Source organism: Pelmatolapia mariae, linkage group LG10_11 (assembly GCF_036321145.2).
Source record: "Pelmatolapia mariae isolate MD_Pm_ZW linkage group LG10_11, Pm_UMD_F_2, whole genome shotgun sequence".
Taxonomy (NCBI): Eukaryota; Metazoa; Chordata; class Actinopteri; order Cichliformes; family Cichlidae; genus Pelmatolapia; species Pelmatolapia mariae.
The window spans coordinates 16,905,251-16,923,132 of NC_086236.1; the positions used below are offsets into that span (position 1 = coordinate 16,905,251).

General features: G+C 42.1%; 1 protein-coding gene across 1 annotated transcript; it reads right to left on the reverse strand.

The window, feature by feature from the left end:
- Positions 1–14,301: 14,301 nt before the first annotated feature.
- ovca2 (OVCA2 serine hydrolase domain containing) lies at positions 14,302–17,342 on the reverse strand. Its single transcript, XM_063487443.1, has 2 exons — positions 16,988–17,342; positions 14,302–15,028 (listed from the first exon to the last, which is right to left on the reverse strand). Exons 1-2 carry the CDS (start codon positions 17,139–17,141, stop codon positions 14,505–14,507), a joined length of 678 nt encoding a protein of 225 aa, XP_063343513.1. The 5' UTR covers positions 17,142–17,342; the 3' UTR covers positions 14,302–14,504.
- Positions 17,343–17,882: the final 540 nt, after the last annotated feature.

The window sequence follows — 17,882 nt, forward strand, 5'->3', positions numbered from 1 at the left end:
TGATAGGAATTTATAGCATGTAGAAGATGAATACATCATCCGGAGCACAATTTGAAATCATCTGGATATCATTTTTAAATGGTGAAAAGATAAGAAAGATATCATGATACAACTGATGTGTGTGTGTGTGTGTGTGTGTGTGTGTGTGTGTGTGTGTGTGTGTGTGTGTGTGTGTGTGTGTGTGTGTGTGTGTGCGCGCGCGTGCCCACGCGTTTGTGTGGCATCGTAATAAGAAGGAGTGCAAGATTAAGGAAGGGAATTAGTGGGGAATTACTTCATTCATACTTTTTCAATTATTCACCCTCCCCATCCGACTCCCACTGTTCGCATATTCATGTGGGGTGTAGTAGAGGAAATTGGATTGTGTATGCCTGTGTACACACACTTGCCCAAAACTTACCCTCTACCACACGTCAGCGTGCATACGAAGCAGTGATAGGCTGCAGTCGGCGGAGATGCTATAGTTCTGAGGCCCAGGGGCTGAAAGTTTTCCTCTCCTCCTCTTTTGTCGTAATTTCTCAGCCACGCTTTCTCTGAAAGAGGAAGTAAAAGGTCGAGGCCTGAAATGAAAAGTAATCACAGAGGGAATAAAATGACTCCCGTTGTTAAAGTGTTGATCTGGCTCACGTGGGTGTATTGTTGCCCTGATTTCTTAGCTTGCTGCAAGAAGTCCCCTCCCCCTATCAGTACTGTGTTAATTAAATCTCTCGGTGGGCTACTCTTTTTAAAATAAGGAGCGAGTGGTCAATATTCATAGTCATACTGTGTCATAGATCTCCTTGATCTGAGAAACGCCACACAGAACTGATCACATTTCACACAGTCTGTAAAAATATGTTCAAATTCAAAACAGGTTGTTAATCTTAAAATTATTAGAAACGTTCCAGTTAAGCAGGTAATCAAATAAAACAATATGCGATTAAATCAACCCTCAAATGGTTAGAACTTTCTAAAGTTAGCTGAAGTTTTGTCATAAGTTCCAAACAGGAAGCAGTGTAGGTGAGAGAGGTGGCTGACCATGCAACAAAGGTCTGGAGTTGGAATGAATGGAAGGAACGTCTTGGTTTCATAAGCCCTACATTACCTTGGTTGACCCTGGTATAAGGTGTAGGCTGATAGAAAGCAGAGGCTCTGGTCCCTGACACATGGATGTAACCCTTCCTGTTCAAAGATGCTCTCTGGATTGGAATAGAAATGAGCTCACTCATATTTAACCAGCAACCCATTGACACCTGGCCAAGAAAATGTACACCTCTATTACCACTGCATCTCTATGTTTTGTATCATGTCTTTGTGACTTTTTTTAAGGGTCTGTACATTTCCTTTTAGAGTGTTTAATTTTCTTTTTTGTTGTTGTTGTTGTTTTTAAATTTTTATTTTAAATTCATTCCTGTGAGAAAGTATAGGGCTTTGAAACGGAAAAGTTTATTCCCAGAGTGTGTGGGCTACCTTTAAAACAATCTTGCTTTGATTTGGACTTTAAAAGGGAAAGGTGAATTGCAATTTAAGGAGACTTTTTCTTTTGAAATCCACATTTCCTAATAGGGAAATTATCCCTGCTTCATAGGCGGAGGCTGTGTGGAGGTGGGAAGTGGGTTGTACACAGGTCACAAGCCACACCTGGCCCCTCCTAAAGGCATGCGGGGACATGAGTTTTCTCTAAACTTCTTTTTGTGGCGTGACTCCGTTTTTTCCTCCACCACAGCTTTACACGAGTCTCTCACTTTACACGCCTACGTATGTCTGACACACTTCTTTACGCACGAGGGTCTCCCCCAAATCTCCCTAAATATGTGAGTGGAATAAAATCGGGCTGAGATTACGCACGACTCTTGTGACATCTCTCGTGAGGCTTTTACAGATATGTGGAGTCAGGGTTATCTATACCTTAAAACAATTAAAATAAAATTCAATGAATAAAACAAGTCGGTGCTCTGCGCCAAACGTTTTCGTTGTAATTTTAAGCAGGCAGCCGCAGTGATTCACCGCCAAATCTACACATCACGATCTGCTCGCGGCGGCGAGCAACTGGTGAACACATTTTCATCCATAAGTTCCAGCCTTTACATGCTTGTGTTCTGGTAAGTCTCTTTACATATTCACATGCTCGGTCGAGAGAGGCTGGAAATGCGGGTTGATTTGAAATGGTACAAATAACATTTTCTCAAACGAGCCACCTGACATTAACGCTGAGTCCCCCGACGGGAGCAATTACGACACATTTTTGCGAGTCTTCCTGGCAAAAATAAATAGACATTTAGATCAAATGCCTCCTTTGCGAAATGTTACAAAGCAATTATGTAATGAATCGCTTATTCATTCACAAATGGAAATAGATTTTGAAGTCACTGAGTACCTCCGAGCCCCCCCTGAGGTTTTTTTTTAAACATTTATTTATTTATTTTTTAATATTTGAGATAATCTTAGACCGGAGCACGCATGCACAACAAACGTACTATTTTCACTCTCTCCTTTTAAAAGACCTGCACAGTGATTCAGGCTATACTTTTCCTCCCCTTTATAAATAGCTGCACTCCGCTCAATGACGTGGGATACGCACGTACATGTGTAGGTGAATCTTTGAATGAGCGCTCCCTCTCCCCTCTCCTCCCTCTCTCCCCTCCTCCCTCCTCCGTGCCTTCTACTAGTTACTACGGGATCTCTATAAAAAGCCTAAGGTTGATGGGAGAGCCCGGTCTATGGAAAGCGACTCTGGAGAAGAGGGACGGCAGCGTCTGTGCGCGAAGACAGCATGGCACAGATTTGCGCTGACAGTCTTGTGGTGATGAAGACAGCGAGTTCAGAGAGAGAGAGAGGGGGGACAGAGATATTTCCACAGCCAAATGCCGCAGACACTCAGGGAGCTTTGAATGAGGTAAGTTTAATTATTATGATTATTATTATTTTAGGGTTGTTCGTTTTTTGTGTTACTTTAAAAGAAATACATAAGAATTGTGCAGCAGACTAACTGTAGGGAGACAGTATAACTGACTAGCCATCCTTTTAAGAAACCCAGAAGTCTGCGCTTGACAGCAGTCTCATCTTTACTTGGAAGTTGCTGCAGTGTGACTCATTTTCACTCCCATGTGGGCAGCACTCAGCCTGCAACCTGGGAAAAAGGGAGAATCTCTGATATCTAGAAAATCAAATCTACAGACAGAAAAAAAATCGCTCAATAAGTACCTCCTTGCCGTCTTGTGCGGTCTCGAGGCGCATTTTAAAGACACGTACCACCGTTCACTGCCGGTGATTAACGTTCACCTGCCATCCAGGTCACATCAGGTATCTGATCAAACAGAGAGGTGCTGGTTAGGCTGCCTCTAAGGCAGCTCCGGGTCCTCTGTAGCCTGCCCGGCTCTCTGTCCAACTAAGATGTGCAAATCCCACTGTGCAATGTACACTGACACGTGCACTGACACAAAAGCGCGCACACTCTCTTGTGCTTCAGTGCGTGTGTGAGTGCGTGTGTGTAGCTGCGCAGTTGGTTATGGCTGCGTGTGGGATAAAGGGGAGTGTGGCTGTGGGGGAGTGCTCCTCACCCAGCCCCCACCTCATCTACAATCTCGGGAGCGCGTGGCACCGGGAGGTTTCCGGTGGTAGTGATGACATTATAGCCATCACTTTCTTCCGGTGTGGCGTTGCAGTCCTCGCCTCCGTCCCCCCCCCCCCCCACTCACATCTTTCGCCCCTCCTTGCACTTCCGGTCGGCGTTTCCCTTATCTTTGTTTTTTTGTCCCCCCCCCCCCGTCCCGGTACTGTGACGTAGTCAGTCAGTGAAGTCACCCCTGCGTCATTCTTGCGCACTTTGCAGATCATACGCAGTCACCTACTATAACCCTTTTATAGGCATTGCGCTCACGCGCGCACGCGCACACTGCAGTGTGTGATCCTCTGGTGTGCAGCTGTGAATGCGCAATGTGAGAGGCTCGTGCACGGAGAACACGAGCGAGGAGTGGGTGGAGCGAGTCAATGAAGCCCCTTGTTCATTCACAAGTCTTTGTCCCCGGGCTCCTGTAGGACTTGGAGCGGAGGGCATTTTGTGTTAGGAAGGCAAAGCTAGCCGAGATCACGTACTAATCTATCACACTGGAAGACTTAGTGACGTGCATTACATGAATGAAAGCTGTGAACGATATTATTCATCATGGTCAGAGTTGTGCGGGCCATAAACTGTAAGAGTGTGACGCTTAGACTCGGTAACCGTAGAGATGAGTCTATATTTAATGTAGGCTTTCTATATTAAAAACAAATATAATAGTGAAGATCCAAAGTCCAGCTTCAAGATGATTCCGAGATGGTCCCGCACCCTCAGCCCACACGGTCTCCGCGGTTTCTCCCCAGCGCCATGGAAACCAAGCCAGACCGAAGCACTGCCCACGCGCTCTGATAAGCCAGGTGGCAGAATGGGACGAGAGCCGATTGGTGCGCTCGGGATGGGACGTCATACGCCCGTACCCTTAGACAAGTCGAGCACTGAGGCACGTGACAGGACTCGTCACCTGGCCGTTTATTAAAGAAATTAGAGCGGGGACCTGGGAGGTTGTGGAAAAGAGCGCGCTGCAGCGCGAGGCAAACGTGTAGAGTTGGTTTTTATGGTTTTAAATCAGGATCATAAAGTAAGAAACAATTTAAACGCTAAAAACAAGAAGAAAGATGCTTAACAAACAGCTGGAAGAAAACTAGACCTTAGCGATGCCTTTCAGATGAAAGGTGACGTCCTGTTCAGCACCGCGGACAGCACCGAGCCACAACGCGGCTGTGTCGCTGTCCCAGCGTCGTAGTGCTGAAAAAAGAAGTGGTGGTGGGGGGCAATAGAAAGATGGAGATATAAAGGAAGCTGATGCAGAGATAGTTTGCTTATGGGGAAAAAAACTCATTTAAAAAAGGTTTTTGATGTGTCATTATTATGAGCTGATAAGGAAGTGTTACACAGTTAGTAGTCTTGTGTTAGCCCTCCTCAGTATACAGTGCTATGATTGCATAACTCTGAAACGTCCCATGTGATTGGGCAGTGACTCACCAGCTAAGTCTCATAATCATCACTTCTAATCAGGTACATCTTCATTTTCCAGGTCGAAAGCGCAGCAGCTTAAAGATGTTGAGGGTGAGAAAGGAGGTTTTTTTTTTTTTTTAGTCTTCTGTGATTAATTGCTCGCTTGTTCATATGCTAAATCTTTCAGTCTGCAGTAAAAACCTATCTAGGGATGGTTAAAGAAGCCAAGGGCATTTACAGTATGATCCCAATAGTGGTTCAAGTCTTGGTGTCGCCTACACTGCTGGAGGAAACTCCTAAATATGTCCAGAGCTCCTCCGAGACAGCTTATTATGTGAACACCAGTTTATTAGACATCCCTAATGTCTGGTGTCGCTCTGCCTCCCTCCCTCTCTGCTCTCTCACTCGCACTTTCATAGGTACAAACAATAACTAGGTCAGAGACAGGAAAACAGTGGGTGGAGGATGAATAATACCAACCCTTCTCAGGTTGTTTTTTTTTTTTTTTTTAAATAAATGTTTATACAGTGTTGAATGTGTTTATATAAAAAGATGAACTGGATGACTAATTTTAAACAAAATATGACTTACAGTTTTTTGTTTTGCTCTAGGGATTTATTGGCTTAGGAGATTAGCTGATTGCCTCTTGGGTTAGGTGATCTTTTTTGTAACTAGGATGCTTGTAGAAACTGTTTAAACCTTATAAGTGAATGAAACATATATAGAAACTATACTGGTGTTGAAGTGTAGACGCGAATTACAGCAGCTTCCTTAAAAAAATGTATCACCACAACCCTTCACTTGTTCTTTCTCACCCGCAGCAGAATTATATGCCTAAGTAATTAAGGGAGTAAATCAGCCAGAGTAATGCAGACTTCCACTTGTGAACGTTGTAATGGGTGTTTCAGAATTCACATTTTTCCCAGTTAATTTTGCTCAGAAGCAAAAGCTAATTTTGTCTCACCTGACCTTTAAACAGTTGCAAAGATGGTGCTACATTGGGAAACCTGAAGCCCAAAGAGCAGCAATGACCACTAAAATGGTTAAAGCAGCAAAAATGAATCATTTTGCATACTCGTTCTAGTCTTTCCGTATCATCTATTTAGGCTACTGGGATTCCCCAGGTCAACAAAGACTGTACCAATGATCGGCCTTTTGGGAAATGTGTCAAGTTTTACTGCTGTAATTACACTCACACCTCTCCTCTTTTTGCTGATGCAGGTTTTTCCATGAGGGGATTGTTTGTCCTTCTCACCATCTCTTCCCTGTCCTGTTGCCAGAGCATCAGCACCTTGGCTTTAGACTGCTTACTGCTTATACAATATCAAAGTACAGTAACAGTCTACAGTCATGGCTACTGAAGCCTGGCAATGCATCAAACACCACAGTGAAGGCAACATGAACACCCAGTGAAAAAGATATTATCCCATTCTTTTTTAAATGGCTGTTGTGATGGCAGGAGTTCACTCTGCTAGAGATCCCCCTCTGTGCTCCCCCCCCACTCACACACACACACACACAAAAAACACCCACCCACTCAGCCACCCACCCGCTCAGAGAGGAAACCTTTGTGGGCTTGCATTGGGGGAGACCTACACAATGTAAGCACGTAGCATTCACACAAGCCAATGAAACCTTGCAGGTTTCCTGTTACCATGCCAACTCCAGTTCCTCCTCCACCCTGCTGTCTCCATGGCGACCGTGGCTTTAGATTGTTACTCTAGCAACAGCACCATGGTAACAGTCTACAGCCATGGTCGTTAGGGGCAGGTGTCATCAGGAAAGAGAGAAGTTGCAGCTCATGGTGAACTTCACAGTTAAGGTGTCTCGTGCAGTTGGTGAGATGTCACTCATTTGTTCAGGTGAAAAGATGCCAGTTTAATGTATTCATGTCTGTGAATACTGAGGAATGACTCATGTCATTCATTGCTTATGGTGTTTTGACTTTATTTAATAATGTGTTTCGCTCGCTACACCCAACACCTTCACAATAAGTTAAGCTGCGACATGTGTAGACACACGCTGCCTTCCATTTTAACTTCATTACACATAGGATGCTTCTTTTGATCAGTGAGTACAGTGATGAATGCACAGAGCACATGCTGAACGGATGAGTCAGCCAGCTCCAACACCTGCTCTGCTCTCTGTTTATCAGACAAGAGCAGCTTCACTTCAAAGCAGCACAGCCAAGAATTCCCTGTGGGCAGCGCTATAACCTGCAGGCACATACAAACACACACTGGGTCCCAACAGGTGGGCTAACCCACACGCACACATGCACACACACACGTTTGGTATGCTTACAACAAACATCACACTCATAAAGACTGCACTCCAACTTAGGCTACTCTACTTCAAACATTACTCGGTAATGTTTAGAGTTATACTGCCCTCTAGAGGCTTGAATTTGCCAAGGTCATCTGCTTAACACATTTTTTTTTCCAGACTCAAAAGTTCTGCAGCAAACGAAATATAAATAAAAGCTTTATCCCAGTGGTGTGTGGATACTTGTGAAATTATCTGCCTTTCAATGCGATGATGTGTTAGCTTTTCCTACTTTGTAACTGAAAAAGTGGATGAGTGATGAAGATAATCAAAACAAGACTAATGTTTTTATAAACCTCCAGATTCCTCCATGACAGTAAGATATATTTCTCATATTATTTGTACACTGCAGCTGCCCAAACCCTTAGACAATGAAGATAGTTGGATTTAAGTTTCTAAAAAAAGAGAAAAAAAAACTTTAAACAGAGTGATTCGGGATACAAGTGAGCACACAGAGCAAAAATCCTATGTAAACCATATCAGCCTTTATAGATTAGATCAAATAAACACAAGTTAAAAAGAAATCTTATTTTCATTTAAAAATGCTCTTTATTGAAAAGGAGGCCGATGAGGCACATAAGGGTCATTACTAAAGACATTTCAAATAAGTTTGCAGAGAAAACACTACAGGAATCACATTTTTGCATTGCGTCACTCCAGCTGGAACCTGATCTTTCCAAATATTTGTCGTTCACTGATTTGCCAAAGGAAAATAGAAGGAAAGGGAACAAGGACAAGAAAAAAAAAGATCAGTTGTTTATCCTCTACCTCCCTGCACCGTAAAAGCTCATGTGCTGAGAGTTAAAGAACAGCACATAAACTCTTACTGTTAAGGGCTGAGAAGTCGCTGCAGGTCAAACTACATAAAAGGGAACATACCACAGCTTGCTTTGGGGGTGACTGGTTGGGGTTGTAGCTGTAACCCATCCTAAGTTGGCACTGGGCAAGAGGTGGAGTACATCTTGGACAGTCCACTGAATCAGGGCTAAAACAGAGAGACATTCACACTCGCATGCACATTCTAATGGGAAGAACCGCAAATGAATCCAACATAAAACCAAAGAAAACAAACAAAAATAAATGCAGGACATCTTGCTGGTATGTAAGTATACCAATGGAGAACAACAAGGCGCAGTCTTCAAGTGACAGTGTTCAAGTGTTTATTCTTCAAGCATATTTCTACCAAAACAGATCAGCGTGTGTCTACTCTAAGTCATTCTACTTATTCTGAATTGAGTACCACTCATGTGTGGTCTACTAATATGCACGTCATAGGCATGAGGAGAAAAAGGAGCTTTACACTGCACAGAGAAAGTAGGCCAATCAGGAGGTTTGAACCTTCTTGCTGTGAGGTGATGCTGCTAACCAATGCACCCCTATTTGTACAAGCAAATGATAAAAGCTTCTATTCCCACCTATTCCTACTAACAGTCTTAGGCCCTGTTTTCTTTTACACTTTCAGTCTGATGCAATCATCAAACTTTGTTGTTCTTACTGTTGTTATTCCTCTGCACATATCATCTTGGTCTTGATGACCACTTTTACGCTCCACGCCTCTTCATAACTGTGCATAATGGCACAACAGAGTTGACTTATAAAAAAAAATAAATGTGAAAACATGCCTCTTGCTCTCCTTCTGTGTGTGTCTATCTTAAACTGACTCCACCACAGTCCTGCCTCATGGTCATGATGACTAATATTTACCCCAGTAGTGTCAGTTAGGCACCTATAAGGACAGCCAAACCACAGCTGTCCACGCCAGGCCCCAGCCACAGCCTCTAAAGCGGCACAGTAAAGCAGACAAGCAGACAAATGCCTGCAGATGACATCATACATCAAACGACCGCTGCCCTAACTCAAGAAAGCCTCGTCCGTGTCCTCACTTCACCTCTGTACCTCCTTCTGCCAAAAAAAAAGAAAAAGAAAAAAAAGAACATTAGCACATCCTGTGATCATATTTACATCTGGTATTACAGTTACAGCGTTAACCAGACAGGCTCACACTGAACAGGTTAAGCAGTCACCGGAGATCCCACCTGGGACTAACTGTTTTTCAAGGTGCGAGGATCACCCAGCCATTATTCAAAGAAATAATAATAATGCGCAGTAAAGTTGTCACAGTTCTGGGTGAATGACTGGAAGCAGACAGGCAACCAAGCAGCTGCTGGCCCCAGCGAAAGTACACTTTCATCCACACAAACAAGAAAACCACAAAGTACGGGAAAACCAGAAGTATGCAGTGTGAAACCAAGGAATAACAAATGACCAAATCACACACTTATGAACATGCACGTGCACTCCCAGACGTAAACACCCGCTGTGCGTTGTTTGGGCCTCAGAATCGCATGACGCAGATTTCGTCACTGTGCGCTTTCATGTCGTTAACAGACAACAACTGAGTGGCAGCTTTCTGTTCTTTAAATAGCAATTCAACTGACAACTCTAAATATACTCCCTCTGTTCCCTCTTTAATATGTCAGCACACGTGACAGGCATCAAGCACACCACTTCTCACATCACAAAGGTCCCTATATTGAAATAAAGTATAGTAAGCGTGTATGTTTTATATGTATACTAGATCTTTTAGATAGACTAGATTTGCATGTTTCATGCTTTGATTTTCCTATAAAGGTATCACCTTTCACTTTTCTCCTGTACAATATGATCTCAAATAAACATTCCCATGAATGAGAAAACTGCAAAAGGATCCACTTTCATGAGTAAATCATAGTAAGGAGTATGAGTCTTATAGAACTCACATATAAAATATAAATATTTAGTTGCATTCAAGAAAGCTGGAAGTTTTCTTCTATTTCTTGTTCACAACAAACAAGAAAATGGACACACGCCATATCTCTGGAACACATCCAGTGTTATATCACCCCGATCTGCACTAACCAATGTAACTGTGCAAACACACATGTAAACGCATGCAGACATGCATATATTTATAAGAATATATTTATAATAATTCAACATCAGATTTGATTTTCACAGAGGAGTGAAAAAGTTAAAAATCCAAACTCTTCACAAATCCCTCTGTCTTCAGCATCTTCTCATTGTTGGGATCAGAGCAACTGAGATTATAAAGATGATGAAAACAAAACAGATGGTGAATGGCTGCCAAAAGAAGGGAAAAAAAGATGTAAATCCAAAAGTTGTAAGCCAGATAATAAAATCTCAAGTCCTCTGCTGAGTGTCTAGTAATCACAGGTTATTCCACGCAGAGCTGTCAGCGGTGGAGGCTGTAATAACAAGGCAGAGTTGGTCAACTTTGTCAGTCTCTGGATGAGCATGGGCCATGGGATGACCAGGCTCTTTGGAGTTTAAGTACAAGTCTTATATAGGGGCCACTGCTGTCCCGCCCCTTCTTCCGTCTCCCATAACAACAAACGCTCCATAATCAAAATAGAGCCCCATCTGTGCTATGACACACCCCTGTGCCCCCTGCTCCACTCCCCCAGCCTGCGCGGAGGGAAAAAGTGATACTTAAGTTGTGGCAACCCCCCCCCCCAAAAAAAACCAAAAAGCCTTGAATGTACCCTCACTCTCACTTTTTAACCGCAGTGGCCAGAGTGGGGCCGAGTAAGAGAGGGAGATGAGGAGGCAGAGAGCGTGGATGGCTCCACCCTCGTGCGTCTCTGTCTCTCATTCCATTATTTCCCGGTTGTTGTGCAACGGGGGAATGGATTCCTGAGACGAGAGTCACGGCTCTGTTGTAAAACTTACTGGCAAGAGTGACCCTCTGTGTTTTTCTTTTACTGTTTCCCTTGCTCACTCACTCTCTCCGTTCATCTCTACTTGTTATCAAAACCATGTGTGTGTGTGTGTGCTGTGAGGTCTTGGAGGGACACAGGGGCCACAGGGGAGCACGGGAGAATGAATATGAGGACTACAGCGGTGAAAGGAGCTGTGTGAGAGGCTGTAAGAGCTCATCAGATGCCTGATGGAGGTGGTTTGTTGTAAACACAAAGCTGATTGATTAAAAGAGTCAGAGTGGGGTTTTTCTTTATGAGAAGAAGCGAGGCTAAAGATAAGTTAAGCAGTTTTAAAGTGGAATTTAATCTCGATGAGGCAATTCAGCACTTACATGAGCCCACGGTTGCCTGGTGTTTTGGGCCGAGAGGAGATTTCCGAGACATCCAGACAAACAAAACTATTTTTGTCCATGTCATAAATGTAACAGACACGGCGATAGGGTATGTTGCACCCAATGCCGATGACATACAGGATGTGTACGGGAGGAGGATGTTGACGAGGTTTCGAAGCGAGGAAGAGTCTGGTGGGAGATGAAAGAAAAGGGAAAGGAAGGGGGCGAGAGAGAGCAAGAGAGGCAGAGAGGAGAGAGCGCACATCTGGAAACAATTGAACAAGCACAGGCTGACATGCACATGCTTCTGCTATAAAAGAACAACATGTCCTTGTCCTACACATTTCCCTGTGTGCATAAACCTGTCTGCATGACACCTCCATGCACCCCGAAAAATCTGAAACAACTAAACCGATCACTGAGCTACATCCTCTCCGGATGATTTCTTGTTAATTCCTTCACAGACGTATAGCGTTAATTAAAAGTGGGAGTAAAGCATTGTCCAGTTCACCGTGTACCTTTGGACCTTTCTTAGCACAAAGGTCTTTTTGTAAGAGGGAGCTTTCATTGTGACACAGCCGCCTCGATGCAACACAAAAGGGAAGAATTTGTGCAAAGCTCTTATGCAAAATATTTCCCAAACATATTAAACTGAGGTTTCTGCTGTCACGCTGATATAAAATTCCTGTCATAACTTTCCAGAATCATGGCGGAGTGTACCCAGATCCTAAAAATGTCAGCCCTCTTTTGGTGTAGTGTTGGTTTTAAAATAGTTGTAGAAGAGGAAAAATTGTTGTAGAAGTTCTTCTTGAATTTGCTGGTGTAAAAAAAAAAAAAATGTATATCAACATTAGTGTATAGTGTGAAATTTATAACGTTCCTTACTTCCCTTTATATGCTCTTAATATAGCCCATTAAATGTTAACATAAAGGCCTTAGTGATCATCAAAGTGATTTTTGTGTCACCTCAGTGTGTGCAGCATCTGTAGAGGACTGACATCTGAGGGTTTGGTAACTTTCATCAAATTCTATACCTACAGCTTACATATAGTCATGTGCATCAAATCTGCTTCTATAGGAATTAAGGGGGTAAGTTACAGCCAAGGAATGCTGTTTAAATGTATTAACTGAGCACCACTATACAAGCAGATGTTTTGGCAGTTTGCAGGTCTGGAGCAATCAGGTGTGTGTTAACACAATGCCAAAGAGGAAATACGTCAGCAAAGGATCTTAGAGAAGCAACTGTTTCTGCTCATCACTCTGGGAAGGGCTATGAGGCCATTTCCAAACAATTTGAAGTTCATCATTTATACAGTGAGGAACATTATTCACAACTGGAAAACATTCAAGAGTCTCTAAACTTCCCAGGAGTGAATGTCCCAGCAAATTCACCCTAAGGTCACCCCAGGAGATACATCTCAGACTCGACAGGCCCCAGTTAGCATGTTAAATATTAAAGTTCATGACTGCAAAGTTAGAGAAAGACTGAACAAGTAAAGCCTGTTTGGGAGAGAGCCTCATCTTTCTAAAAAGAACATGGTAGCACAGCTAATGTTTGCAAAGTTGCACAAACCACAAGACCTCTGGAACAATGTCCTGTGGACAGACAAGACCAAACTGAATGTTTGGCTATAATGCACAGTTTGGTGGAAAACGAACACAGCATTTCAGCACAAACACTTCATACCAACTGTCAGCACAGTGATGAAGGGATGATGACTTGGGTTTGTTTTACAGCCACAGGACCTGGGCACCTTGCGCTCACTGAGTCGAGCATGATCTCCTCTGAATACCAAAGTATTCTAGAGTTAAATGTGAGGCTGTCTGTCTGACAGCTCGTCTGAAATCGGGTCATGCAACAGGACATTGATCCCAAGAACAGCAGCCAATTTCAGAATGACTGGAAAAAAAAAAAATCAAGGTGACGCAGTGTCCCAGTTAAAGTCCAGCTCTCAACCTGATTGAGATGCTGTGCAGGGACCTTGAGAGCTGTGCATAAATTGATGCCGGCAAACCTCATTGAACTGAAGCAACACTGTAAAGAAGGGTGGGCCAAAATTCCTCCACAATGATGTGAGACAGTCATTCAGAAAACTATTATTTCAAATTATTCCTGATAAAGGGGGTCCTACAAACTCCTGAAAAATGGGGTGTTTGTTTTTCACACACTGGTTTTGCATTTTGACCGTTCTTATTAAATAAATAATGTGCAACTTTAGATTATACCTTGATATGAAAACTGTAGAATTGAAAGAGGGTAAACGTACTTTTTAATATAATAATAGCACATCTCATATCACCTCAGTGTGAAACATACCTGCTGACAGCAGAATTTGTAGAATAGTGTCCAACAGTATAATAACACCAGGGATAGACTCGGCTACTTGTGTTTTTGCCCCCCCCCCCCCCCCCCCCGCCCCACCATCTCACCTACATCTGTCACTCTAAATAATCTTTAGAGAGCTTTGTAAATAAATTCAAAGTCATTTTAAATGACAAGGAGGCTGAAGCATGAGACTGTACATTTGTTTTATGTTTAACTAGCTTTGAAGTTTATCATTTTGGTTTGCATTTATGTATTTCTGTATGCATACTGTGTATTATCAAGTAAACACTGCTCACTGAACTCCTGTGCATCCTGGCTAGGACACTTTCATAAGGGATTGGAGAGTCAGATGTCCCGGGTTAAATAAAGAATAACTACATAAAATTGTACCGACTTTAAGGAGTGACCGGAAACTACAATATTTCAGCTAAAAAGACAGATATAATAACCCTTTACTGGCACAAAGCCATGCTGCTAATCAGATTTAGCTTTTTCAATGCTGGTGAATTAAAGCGCATCTCAAACATATACAAAGACATAATTTCATCTTTATTAAGGCAATAAATTTTCACTGAGGGTTACAATAAGGCTGTTGCTTAGCTCACAAAAAGAAACACAGAGCAGAGTAGTTTAAATAAACAGTTTGCATCTGGAATCAATTATTTTCTCACAAGATGTTTCTGAACATTAAAAAAAATCAACCAGCCACATTTTAGAGTTTGAGTCGACTTCTGTTAATCTTCACATAGGCTTCCTGTGACTGTGATATCTCACTGGAACCTCTTGAGGAAGTCCTGGTACGTCTGCCTGTGAGCAGATGCGGCAGGAACAAAATGACCACCAGGATGAATGAGGACCTGAGGGTCTTGGAAGGAGGGGAGGAGGTCCCTGCTCATCTTATCAGGGATCACTCTGTCCTCCAGTCCAAACACATGCAGGGAGGGCACCTGGATGGGAGAGTTGTAAAACTTCTGGTGTTCCGTACATGCGCTGCGGAAACCGGCGACGATGATGGCAAAGCGAAAGCCGAACGCCGGCTCCAGTTTTTGCTCCTGAAGTGAGCACAACATGGCGACAAAAGCGGCCCCCTGGCTGAAGCCCAAGATGCCATCAAATGGACCCTGGTCCTTCACAGCTTCTCTCACAGCTGTCACGCTCTCGTCAAGCCCCAGGCTTTCTTCACACTGCTGCTGAGCGTTGAAACTCCGAGCCTTGATGTCAGAAAACCACCAACCCCTGGGGTCCTCATCACCTCCAGACTCAGGAGCTGAATCATTCTGTTTATCTGCAACTTCTGAAAGGACAGAAGAGGAAAGTGGCTACTTTCAAAGGAAGGCAACAGAGATTTGGGGTTGATGCAGATGCTGATATTTTTGTGGGTATTTGTTTCTACTTTTCTAGTCTCTCAGTTCTTCTTCAAAACATCTTTGAACATTTAGCGAGCACTAAATTGATGTGACATAATAACTCGGGCCACTGCAACAGGCTGACAGCAGACAACAAAACAGTGACTAACAGTGATATCTGGCACATATATTAGATTACATAAAACCAGGAAGGTATGTTCAGATTAAAGAAACATAAAAATTAGTTTTCGGCCGACCTGTCCTGAGTTTTCAGCCAAATTCCACAGATGACCTGGTCAACAGTGGAATTTGACCTGTGGAATTTAAAATGAGAGCATAGAACTGGTAAAAAACTCTGATCAGATATAGAGCAGTTATATATGCACCTATCGTAAAATCCTGTGTGAAAGTCTCAAGCCACCTCTCATTTCTTTATACTTTACTTCCAAGCAGCCAGACTTGTATATTTTTAAGTGGTCTCGAGTAATAGTTCACCAGGCTTTCTGAAGGTCTTGTTGCAACATATTACTAAACGGCCCAGCCCTAAATTTCCTGTTATGCAAAACTGAGCATCCTGAATATGGATGACAAAACACAACAATATGGTTGTATCTGAAAAATAACAAACCAATATAAATAAATCATTAACACATATCAAAACCAGCATTTAATCTAAAACCAATACTATAATGTTAAGTATTTGAATTATTGCCTGAAAGAATATACATACCCGTGTCAATTACTCATAAAATACATACTGATATAATATTCTGTACTGTGAGTCACCCCTTATTTCTTTGTTTTGCTCTCAAGAAGCCACACATTCTTGTCATTTTTAAAGCGGTCTTGAGCAATAGTTCTCCAGTTCTTATGAATCATTCAAGAATAAAAACAGGCACCTAACTCAAGAGATGAACCAGTGTTGTGTCGACACATATGAAAACAATTTTAAATTGTATCTTTAGGCACTTTGTCAGAAGAAAACATAATTTCTTTAGGTGAATTTTTGAAAAATGCCAAAGATGTTTGACAAAAATAAAAATTGTAGTTTTTCACCAACAAGGTGATTTCTGAAGTGCTATTAATCTAAAAGTTATCATGATGTGCACTGCGTCCTTAAAGATTTAGAGGAAACTAGACAAGTGGAGAACAAAAGAAGCACCAGGACTAAATAAAAAAATATCTACAGCAGTAAACAGTACCTAAAAGATCCAACAGAAACTCTTCAGTTGATCAACCTTCCCTCTAGCACCTTGAAATGACTGTTGTTGTGATTTGGCACTATATAAATAAACCTGCATTGAACTGAATTATTGGTTACTGTAGCCTTATTAGAAATGTTTTCAGGAGTTCTTAGAAAGGGAAACAGGGAGAAACGACTGAGGTATGGCAAATCACACAAGAACTGGACTGAAAATGAATGGCAACAGGTCTTATAGAGCAATGAATCCAAACTTTGAATTTTTGGTTCAATTAGACATCAGTATATAAAGAGGTGGTCAAGAGAGAGGTGCAACAATGTGTGTCTTTAGCCATCTCTAAAACATGGTGGAGGCTGTGTCATTGTTTGGGGCTATATTTTAGCTGTCTTGTTAAAACTCAGTAGAGTTTTAACCACACCAAATATGGCCATAGCAAACATTGAGTTTGAAGCATGTTAGAACTGAACAAACTCTGCTTTTGCCTCACATACTGTTTTTCCATGACTCCTTGCACACTTGCACATGTTTCAATAAATCACTGCACCCAATATCTCATTTTCATAGAAAAACTTAAAGAAATGAGAGACAGCCCAAATATTTACACAATTTACTTTAACTGGGTAATAACAACTATTACTTAATAATTATTAAGCTCTATTAACACACAGTTAGCTATAGGCTCAGCAACAGGTGTTGGTGACCCACCTTCCGTGTTAGCTTGCTGCACACTGAGGGGTGCACTCACGTAAACCAGCTCTACGTGTTTTTTCAGCAGCTTCCGCAGAGCCCCTGTCTTCTCACGGAACGAGATGGCGTTCTGACGGTATCCATGGATACACAAGACCCGGAGAGGTGCCATGGACAAGTCAGCCGAGCTAACTTGGCTAAAGCTAGCCCGAGAAGTTAGTTTCACTTACGGGGTCAGAGGATATTGACGTGGCTGATGAATATATGACAATAACACGCCACGATCTTATAGCTTAACCACTGTAACTCGTCTGCTGAAATACACAGCCAGGAGAAAACAGTTAATCAGTTGTTGAAATCAATCAAATGTAATAAATAGCTACAGTGTTCACGAGAGTAGTCAGAGCAGGAAGGAATGATTATTACTTCCGTTTAGTCTTTTCAAAATATGACTGTTCATAGTAACCAATGGGATTTTTCTAAGAAATAATAAACAAACAAATAATGATAATACATAAACAAACAAACAAACAAATAGCTTTTTAAGTTGAAAGTTTTGCAAAAACACACTTACTCTGTCACAAACTACATATATATTATCCACAACTTTATGTTATATCGTCAGATTAGTTATTTTCATAACTTTTCAGAGGTGGTATGGTACCATCTAAAGGTTTTTGAAAATACAGTCATGGGGTGAATGCTATAGATAACTGAAATAACAAAAAGAAGAGCTAACCTAGGAAAAAACTGCATATGGAAATTCCTATGAGAATTTGTACTGAAGATTCTGAAAAAAAAGAATACTGTTCATGCATAACTAGGTAGTATTTGCCACTTTTTAGAGCATCTGTTTGAAGATAGAAGATCGTGCTGTTAAAGGGATAATAAGTGATGAACAGTGTTCATGGTT

Bases quoted from the DNA above. Each gene is read 5' to 3' on its own strand.
- ovca2 (XM_063487443.1), bottom strand. From the start codon at position 17,141: ATGGCACCTCTCCGGGTCTTGTGTATCCATGGATACCGTCAGAACGCC. The intron at 15,029-16,987 runs GTGGGTCACCAA...CTGTCCTTTCAG, and splicing joins GCAGCAAGCTAACACGGAAG to AAGTTGCAGATAAACAGAAT.